This window comes from Schistocerca cancellata, chromosome 1 (genome assembly GCF_023864275.1).
Source record: "Schistocerca cancellata isolate TAMUIC-IGC-003103 chromosome 1, iqSchCanc2.1, whole genome shotgun sequence".
Taxonomy (NCBI): domain Eukaryota; kingdom Metazoa; phylum Arthropoda; class Insecta; order Orthoptera; family Acrididae; genus Schistocerca; species Schistocerca cancellata.
Genome location: NC_064626.1, coordinates 1,181,700,830 through 1,181,711,204, shown reverse-complemented (window position 1 = coordinate 1,181,711,204; position 10,375 = coordinate 1,181,700,830). Strand labels below are relative to the sequence as shown.

The 10,375-nt window shown below is 37.3% G+C and overlaps 1 protein-coding gene across 3 annotated transcripts in view; it reads left to right on the top strand.

Moving 5' to 3' along the window:
- The first annotated feature begins 258 nt into the window (after nucleotides 1-258).
- Nucleotides 259-10,375, top strand: part of LOC126094332 (CDGSH iron-sulfur domain-containing protein 2 homolog) — a 76,021-nt gene continuing 65,904 nt past the window's right edge. The window contains exons 1-2 of one of the 3 annotated variants that reach the window (XM_049908790.1): nucleotides 259-399; nucleotides 1,283-1,374. In XM_049908790.1, coding sequence (XP_049764747.1) covers nucleotides 390-399; nucleotides 1,283-1,374 — 102 coding nt within the window. In that variant the 5' untranslated portion in view covers nucleotides 259-389. Of the gene's footprint in view, nucleotides 400-922; nucleotides 1,186-1,282; nucleotides 1,375-10,375 lie in introns of those variants that run through there. The other 2 variants (XM_049908789.1, XM_049908788.1) reach the window with 2 other exon arrangements.

Sequence of the window (10,375 nt, the reverse complement as noted above, 5' to 3'; positions counted from 1 at the left end):
ATTTTCTCCAATTCGGAGTACTTCTTCAGTGGCAAGAATGTGTAGCAAAGGGCTCATTGGGTCACCCTGTAAGACTCCGTTAGATTGCAGAATGGGGTTCGAAAAAGAGAGGTTGTCTGATATTGTAATTAAATTGTATTCGAGGATTGATTTGATTATTCTTGCCCATACGCTATCTTCTCCCACTGACAAATTATGGCATACATCCAAAGATGGTCACCGAAAAGCTGCACATGTTACTCCGCAAGGAAGAAATATCTTTGGCGGAAAATGCAAGTACTATGCCGTTCTTGTTTGTTGCTTTGTATGCTGATAGGCAGATTGCAGGCAAAGTAGAAAGTGCCTCATTTGAAAGTCGTTAGTGTAAGCCGTAAGGCCAGTGTACCACAATGCCGGAATGTAAGTAAGCTTATTTGGGAAAAGCATCCAATTACGGCGGAGAAGTCACTGCGCTTTAATGTGAAACAGTTGTCAATGATGTGAAGTTACGGCGTAGGCTGATAAATAACAACGTTGCAGATTTTACGCGCGGGATAACTTCGAGTATACGAAGGATTTCGCGGGTTGGACGAGTGTTTATTTTTGGAACTCGTTAGCGAATCAGAACTTGGCTTTATATAAACATCGTTGAAGGTCTCCATCGACTAATTACTTCAAAAGTAATAAGAAAATTGTAATAACGATTCAGCCCAAAATTATTTGGGTGGCAATTGATCTGATTAAAAGGCCTCTCCCCAACCACCAATTTTGTTTAAGGATTTCTGCACTTCAAAAAGTGTTTTCTTATGTAAGACAAAAGTATTCTTAATTTGAAAGAAATTAAAATGTTTGCGGTGCAATATTTCTAGTAGTAACAAATATTTGTATTCAGTATCGCCATCGCGTCAGTAAGTTTTAATCTTCGAAATTTGTTATCCGGTTGTTGGCAGTATGGAACGCACGGTGATAAAAGTAGTTCAACGAAAATAAGTGCGGTTGTAATTGGGCTGGTTTTGTCATGTTACATTAAACTTTAAAATATTCTCTCACCCAACCGATAAGTAATCTGTTGACAGTGTGTCATATTTGTTCGTGATTGTAAGGTGATAATGGAGCCAGTTTCTAATTTCGTCAAGGAATCCGTACCGACTTATTTATCTAATTTGCCAATTCCCAAAACGTTTGAGGGCTGGTCCAAATTGGAAGGTGCTCGTAAAAAGAACATATAAATTGTTCAGGGTTAAGCTTAATATATGCTTGTTTTACTGCAAAGCCTGTAAATGTACACCATTGTGTTTTGCAGTTCGCGATTGGACAACTCTCATCCCTCTTGGTGCGTCGATAGCAGCAGTAACGTTCCTAACCTACAAGGCTTTCGGGCCAGGCTCGAAGAAGGTAAGCACATGGGTGTCAAATTTTTTAGATGCTACATGAAAGAATCCCACAAGAATGTTACGAATCCGGAATTTTGTGTTGCTATCTATTGTCAGTATACGGATTTCACTTGGCAAGTGTGTGTGTGTGTGTGTGTGTGTGTGTGTGTGTGTGTGTGTGTGCTGATACTGACTGTGGTAGAAATCAAATAGAAGTTGTTAGTTATCCCTATTTTATGAGTTTGTTCTGTGAGGTGTCAGTAAGCTTTCTTGTGGGTTTAATTTTTTCAAGTACCTTAAAAGTAAACATGTAACAGGACAGCTTTAAATATGTGTTGACAAAGTCCCAGGCAGCAAATTTGAAGAAAAGTTCAACGTTTTAATCGAGCAGTTCCAGGCGCTTCAGTTCGGAACCGCACTGCTGCTGTGGTTGCAGGTTCAACTCCTGCCTTGGGCATGCATGTGTGTGATGTCCTTAGGTTAATTAGTTGTAAGTCTAAGGGACTGATGACCTCAGATGTTAAGTCCCATAGTGCTTAGAGCCATTTGAACCATTCAACATTTATTGGCAGCCTCTGCTTAGTACTAAATTTCATGAGCTCACTATCACTTGTTGCCAGTTATTACTATTAACTGGTATGGTCATAAGTATTTTTAATGTGTTTGGTTTCGTCTTATGATGTAAGGTTTCTTATTTTTGGACTTGCAATTGATTTTATGGCTTACATTATATCCTACAGAATTACCTGATATGGGCTTTGATTTTTCCTCTTCACAGAAAGACTTACCATTCCCATAGCATTTTTCTCCTATCCTATGAGTACTTGTGACTGTAATATCAATGAATCACTTTCATATTTCATTTAATATTTGCCTGTAGACAACTGTTCTGTTGTATAGGCATCGTCAGATGGTTGTACAAATGATTATACACAAGGTCAGTAGTTATAGTTATACAGATTGTGGTACAAATGATTACACAAAAGTTAACATATGGTATATGATTATACAAAAGGTCAGTATGGTTGTCCTGAGATACAGGCCGCCAAAGATGACACTGTGAACACCTATTTGAAGAGGTGAATTTCGCAAAATTTTTGAAATGTCTGTAACAGTTCTAGATATTTTTAGGTTTTTATTTGGAAGATAATTGCTTTGATTCCAATGGTATCCTCTGTTTGGTCTTATCTGTCAGTTCTTTAACTGTTACCTTTTGAATTGTTTTTAATTTACAGATTTTTTTTTCCAAAAGTCAGTCCAGAAAAGCTGGATTTTTCTGTTTAGTAGTAACATGTAGTACTATATTCTCTGTAAAGAAGAGCTTTCATTTTTAAGTTGGACAGGTTTTATTCTTTTTAAAAATCATTTTTTAACTTTCTGGGGTAATGTATGTTTTCACTGAGTTTTCTTACTAACGTCTTTGTTGCAGTTATTTCTTACCACTTTAATTGTTGCAGATATTTCTTACTTTATTGTAGTTTCTTTGTCATTGTTCATGCAGGTTTCTGTATTGTAGTTGTTCAGTGCTAATTTGTTTACTGAAGAGGCTTCTAGAAATCTGAGACCATCCAGTGAGTTCGGAGTTTTCACCAGGAATTCGCCATTTGATACAGTGACAGCATGTTTTGCGAAAAGGATGGTTTGAAATGTCTTCTGACTGGGGCCACAGGAGAGTGAAGTGTGCTGCCTATTTGCATATCCATAAAATAGTGATATCTGACAGACAAGACTTTGTTTGGCCTGAGAATAAGTGTTCTCATTTGAAGACCGTTTCAAAGTGAAGATGTTTCCAGTGACAGCTTTTTGTGTTTTAAATGTTTTGACAGAATAACAGCAATAGTATCTGAACAAGGTGAAGCCTCCCATGGTGCAGATGATGCAATTTTGCATCAATAGAGAGAGAATTAAATACCCGGAATCATTTAACGACAGAGGTTAGTCCTGTTAACAAACCATGGTTAGTGTAGTCATAAGCTCTATGCATCAAGAAAGTGCTGAGAAATTATTAAAGCTATGGATAAATACACTACAGCAACACTGACCACAATCTTCAAAGTAGAAATTCCATCTTCAGAGGAAAATGAACCAAAACACTCTTGCCAGGAATTTTACCCAAATATCAATTCAGCTGTTCAATATTGTTCATCCTACAATGAAAAGGTGCAAGTTTTAACTATTATTCCTGAGACATTTTCAAAGAAAACAATTTTGAACCACATTCCATCAGTACAAGGTAGACAAGTCAAGAAATGTGAGGTATGTAAAAGGAGTCTTTGGAAGACTGGATTCCCATTATGATCATCCTGTAGAAGCAGCTAAAGTCCAAAATAGTGTAGTCATTTTATCTGGAAGATAAATGGGACTATTCTTGCAAGAGTGCCAACAAGACACAATAACAGTAACAGTTGAAGGTCAAAAAATTGTGAAAGTGAGGAGGTACATGACATGGAGTATTAAAGAAAGTTTTGCAAATTATAAGAGCAAATACACAACTTAATAATTTTATGCACTACGACCTAAGTAGGTAGTTCCACATCCACCTAGAGATGTCTGTGTGTATTGCGCGAATTTTGAATTTTTTGTGGTAACTTTGAAGAACTTGCTGGAGCATGTGACATATGACACCTTGGTTGGGCATGTTAAGTCAATAGTAGTCTGTGACATAAAGTGAGAGACTTCTTTGCTTCAAGAATATGGTGACTGCCCTGGAAAAGGACTGTCTTTAGACACTTGGCCTGGAAGACAGCAGATAACTCTGCAGAAATTACATATGCGACATGGGAAGAAAATAAATTAAGAAAACTGTTGCCTTTCACACTTTCATTGATGAACTTGGTAAATGGTCAGTGAAAGCAGTAACACACCAGTATCTGAAGAAATTGGAAAAACACATTGCAGTAGTGAAAGGGTGTGTACAGGTTGTAAAACTGTTTAGTGCTTCGCTGTGATTCTGCTGAGAACTGGTCTGCAATTCTCCCACAAGTAGTACAAAGGGATCATTGGAGTAATGACTAGGTTTCAATTTTTACAGGAGTGACAAATTTTCAAAACAAGAGCACAAGTGTTGCAGTAATAAGTGATGACACAGGACATGAGTCAGTACACACTTTGCTAGCAATGCACAAAATTCAACTGCAAACAGGGGCAGAGAAGTTCTTCATTATTTCTGATGGTGCTCCTAGTCATTTTAAAATTGTTACCAGCTGTTTGAATTAAGTTGCTTGTCAACTTTCTGGATATACAGTGCCACTGCTCATGGGAAGGGGCCTAGTGATGGTGTAAGAGACCTGCTGCTGAAGCACCAAGCTACAAAACATAATCTTTCTAGACCAATTCAGCTGCAATTCAGAATGCTGAGGATTTTATGAGAGTCATGAAATCTAACATATTCACAGCTCTCATTATTTTGTCTAAAGAGAAATTCGAAGAATTCTGTGATCAGAAAACAAAAAAAAAGTCCAAACTACTCCTCTGAAAGGAATTCAGAAGACACATTCTTGGACCCAAAGTGATGGGCAAAATCATATTGCACGCACTTTAAAGAGCAAGAAAGGAAATTTCGGTCTGTTGGCCAACTCCTCAGAAACAGCAGGATGATCAGATTCACAACCTGAGAAGGGGATGTTTGTGGCATGTGTGCATGACTGACTGGTGGATTGCAGGAATTATAGACACCAGTTATGACTTAAAATGAAATTGTAGTGATATGTATGGACCAGCTGCTATGTATAGGTTTCCAGCTGAAGGGCAAAAATGCCATCAATGGTCACTTCCTGTTTACAATGTTTTGAAGATTGTAAGTGCTCCATTTCCTATTGGTTCAACAAGGAGGCATCACTCTACACCAAACGAAGATACTGAAGCAGTGGAAAACATTTTTAGTTCATTGACTGGCTAATTTCAGCACAAAACAGTGCACAGAAGTTGTATAAAGGACCTTTCACATTTTGGAACCATTTAAAAGGCCTAAAAATGTCTCTTGCTCATCTTTCAAAACTAAAATTATGTTAAATAAGGCTAGGTTTTGATTTTTAGGGGCCTGTTACATAATGTGGTAATAAAACAGGTTTTGTGTGTGGCAAAAATTTCAATTGTTTATAAAACCTGTTCAACCTAAAAGTGGAAGCTCCCACTTTCAGGGAATGTAGAACTATATAGTACTAATCAACAGAACAAAAATCAAAGTTTTACAGTTTGGCATTTTTAGAAATTTTTTTTTACATAAACTACAAAAACTTCAGAGTGCTGTAGTAAAAGAACTGTGACAGATAAGTTCAAATGAAGGATTTCTTTGTAATCATAAAGGAATTATCTTTCAAATAAAAAACCCAAAAAAATATATAGAACTTTTCCAGAGATACAGCATTTTAATTTTTTTCCAAAATTTGCGTCTTTGGAGGGCTGTATCTTGGAGCAGAAATTTTTTTGGAGAAAACAAAAAGTGTTCATTACTTACTTTCATTTTAACATACACTAAAATCAATACCCTCAGACTGTGATTGTAAGATTTTTCCCTAGCCTGCCTGAATTGATATGGACTGTGCCATTAGTTTCTCAAAATTAAGAATTTCCTGTGATTCTCTATTTTGTGATTAAATTTGTAGGCCATGGAAACGTAAGAGTATTCACTGGTCAGCACTGACTTGTGAATCATATGCTGTAGTTTATCCCTTAGATTCATAACACTCAAACCCAACATGTTAACATATACTTAGTTTTATCACTTGTTTCTAACTATTAAGTGCCAACTTCACTTTATGAAAATGAGTCTGGTTAATTTTTGGAATTTTTTTCATTAATCTAGTTCTGTTTTCAGTTTAGATTTCAGTTTGTCTTCTGTTGGTAATTTGACAGTATGGAAATGTCAGATTGTGCCCATCTGCTTTGACCTGTGACAGCATCAAGATGGTACACCTCTATTTCCAGCATATACAATACGGTGGCCATATCACTAAATACACCTGCAAAGAAAGATACAAATGACAGAAAATACTTCACTCTAGCAGTAAAATGAAAGTAATGGGACAGCTATGGGGATTGGGGGCAGTTTGGTGTGGGGACAAAACAGAACCAAAAAATAACGTGAAATTCTCAAGAATAAACTGACCAAAATACAGAAAAATCTGTACTGGAATTGAATATTTCATTTGGCATATAGAGCTCAAAACCATAAAAAGCAGTATTTTGTATGAAAAGGATCGTTGCTACTAGTTACTGAGTGCAGATGAGCACAAAAAGAATGTCACAAAATGAGGTTTTGATCATCAAGGCCTTTCTTGTAAAAGACAACAAAGGCCTTGATGAAAGCTCATTTTGTGATAGTCTTTTTGCTGTGCCTGTCTGTGACAGCATATGTTATATGGCAAGTAGCAACTATCCTTTTCATAATATTTTTACATTCCATCTAGGATTTTCCATTCTTTGATTTTGTTGTAAGATTCACCTGTGTGTGTACTTGCACCCTCCCCCCCCCCCCCCCCCCCACACACACACACACATTGAGAAATATGCAGCACTAACTCCAATGCCACACTATCATCACTCAGAAACATAAACATCGCACACTAGTGTGCCATTGCTTATTCCAACATGCTCTCTGCAAACAGTCTTAAAGTCGGAGGGTATTTCATGTTTGTTGTATATCCCACATAGTTTTTAATGATTGTGACGGATGGTTCTCTCAGATCTTATTCTTATGGGATTTCATCTCTTCAAGATGATGTTTAAACGTGCAGTCTTTCATACTTCCAAATTTTTCAGTATCATGTCCCCCATGTTATCTTCATCCTTCTCTTCATCTCATTCTTACATTAATCTTCCTATATTTCCTTCTGTCTGCCTTCTCTCTTGTGCTTAGTATTGGCTTGCCATCTGAGCTTTTTTCATAAAGCTCCCTGCTTTCCTTCAGATTTTTTTTATTTTTCCAATATGCAGCATTTGTTTCCTGAATTCATGAATGCTTCTGTAGTGTTGTATAGATGTGTAGCTTTTCTTGCTTTGCCATTTTACACCTTCTGTCACTCATCTTTTTAAGGTCTGTATACCTTAAAGAACATGATAACTTGTGTACTGGCAGTTTGAAAAATTGTTTGATTTGATTAAGCACAATTCTGAATTGGTTCTAAGAATGTGGTTACCAACTATGATGAATGTTCTTCTGACCTGTTCAGAGTAGTTCCTAAAGAGTCATTTTCATTGCAACTGTATTTCATAGTAAGCTCATATCCAGTGTGGCGTAGTGTCTGTAGACTACAAATCGAAAGGTTCATTAAAAGTCCTCTTACGTCTGTGGCTTTCCCGTTACATGCTGCTGTTGGTAAATCTGTCCCCATGAGGGGAAGTGAAAATTATGGCTCTAGTTGAGTGTGGGTAGCCAATCACATTCCTCGTTCGTAATTTCCTGTGCTTAATAAATGAAGTTAGCTGGTATTTTTTTCACTTGCAGAAATTTATACTTCTCTCTCTCTCTCTCTCTCTCTCTCTCTCTCTCTCTCTCTCAGGTGTAACCATCTCAGAAATCAGTCATGGGAAAAAATGGGTAAATAATTTTGACTAGCAAGGTTATAAATTTAAGCTGTGCTGTTAGAATGTGCCTAACAACCATCTTAGGTACTTTGAGAGATTTGAAAAAAATAACATTAGAGGGAATGGTTCTCATTGGCTACCAAATACTACCACCTGTTTGGTTACAACTAATGATGAATTGTCAACAGCAGGATGCAATGGAAGAACTGTGTATTGCCTAAGTGCAAGATTGCCAAAGGTTCAATATTTAAGTTCCAGTGAGTTACAGGATGTGTGTCATTGATCACACTTTAAACCTGCGGCAATTATCTATATATGTGAAAAATGTGATGTTGCACTGTAGTTCAGTCAACATTAAATTATGTTCCTCTATGAATGCTTGATTAAGTGCAGAGGTTAGTGGATGGCAAGGGCATCGAATCTGAAGGTATACTGTGGAAGGTAATCCTTGAGTTGAAGACAGTTTTGATTCCAGCTTATTCAGTCAGCGCTTTAGCAAACATAAATTTTTGTGTTATTCCATTAGTTGCTTTTACGATGCTACAAAAGTAACAAGAAACTAGGCTTCAAAACATTGGTAGATAAATCTGCAAGGAACATTGTAACCATTTGCAGACGTTACCAATAGATTTTTATTCAGTTGACCCTAGGCATTCAGGGCTAGGGTGAGTGCACGCTGCCAGTGCCCTTCACCGAAGTCTTGGCTGAGGTGACAAATGTGTAGTGGGGGTCTATGTTAGGTTGGAACATGTCATAACTTGGTTGAGATTTGGTGAAGTCAACAAATGTGGATATCAAATGAAAACTGTGCAACATTAACATTATATTTAAAGTTTGCCTTAATAAAAATTTCTCAGGTTTAAAGTCGCGTCAAGTGCTCAACTATTCATGAGCTTTTGGCAGAGATCACTTCTTCCATTGTTAAATGGTTGACGGTCATGTGGGTGCAGCTACCATGCTTATATAGCCGCACTGTCGCTATTGACTTCATTGGTGCTTAGTCCCACAACATACATGGTAATATTTTCATGGTGTGACAGCTGCGCCTGCTTAAACTCCAATCACAGGATGCCAGGCCTTACTCTGGCTGCAGTCTACAGTCTTTATTTAGGTTGTCAGATATTTCGGCCTCCATTGCTTCATTTATTACACATCCCAGAAGACTATTTAGTGTGATTTTCTTCAGTTGACAACCTCATCACTTTGTCAACCCATGTCATGAACAATTTAGTTCATGCTTCCCCAAAATTTGGTTGGCAATTACAATACTTTCGGTAGTTCCCTTTATCATTATCAAAATCCCCTTGAGATGTTGCATAGAATTCTGTAGTACAAAACATCTGGCATCTTAAGACTTCTGTTTTAGGATGAAGTAATAGACATTTCTTTGCTTTGCTTGATGTCAAACTCACGCTCCTGGTCACCCCATTGGCACTCGGCATGTACTATCTTCAGCGAGGAATAATGTACAGGGTGTCCCATTTATCTTGACCATCCTAAATAACTGTTTGTCCAGATGCGAATTACAAAATGTTAAAAGCTAATGTTCTTTAGCCATCAGGGGGATATCAATCAGCATGATTGCCTTCGTTGTAGCTTTGTTTTTTACAAAGACATGAACAGTGGTATGACTTTTTTAAATGGCACCTTGTATTTTTTATTCAGTACAGTGGAAATTCGATTAACCGTCATCTTCGGGACTGTGGTCGTGACGGTTCAGCGAATAGACGGATAACAAACACTGTATTCCTCCAAAACATAACCCCAATCAATTATTTTATGTATAGACACATACCACTCACAGTAATATATTTCGGAGCGAAAACAAATTAAACACAATTGTAATAGCAAATAAAACTATTTATTACATGATAAAAACATATGTACAGTAGCTACAACAGTTGTGAAATACGTAATGTACATTACTATTTCACCTGTAAGTTTGTAGTACAGTACAGTACAGTACTGTACTGTACTGTTAACTTACAGGTGAAATAGTTTATCTAGCTTGGAAATAGTCAGCCAATTTCTTCTGCCTTTTTGATGTTTGAGCTTTCACTGCGGCAATATTTCGTATTTTTTGGAGCAGTAGTGCCTGCGTTGCATTAGCCTCTTATTGGCTTTCAAACCATTCTATACACTTGGACAGCATTGTTTCGGCCTCTGAATGGCTAATAGTTTGCTTTTCTTCATGGTTTGAACACTTGTCTTCATGAGCCCCTTCTTCTTATCCTTCTTCTTTGGTGGCACTTACGCTGGCAACAATTTTGTCATCACTCAAAATTTGAAAACCCGGTCCACTTTGTCACACTCTAACCACTCTGATACTTCTGACTTCAAATTTGTGCTGATTTGTAAATTATTGCACAAATTGACCATCTCGTCAACTGTCACACACTCAAGTTCCTCCAATTATTCTCCTCTAGGTTGAGGCCAAAGTTTATTCCAGCCATTCTTGAGATTTGACACTGACAAATCACTCCATGCACTGGCAACAT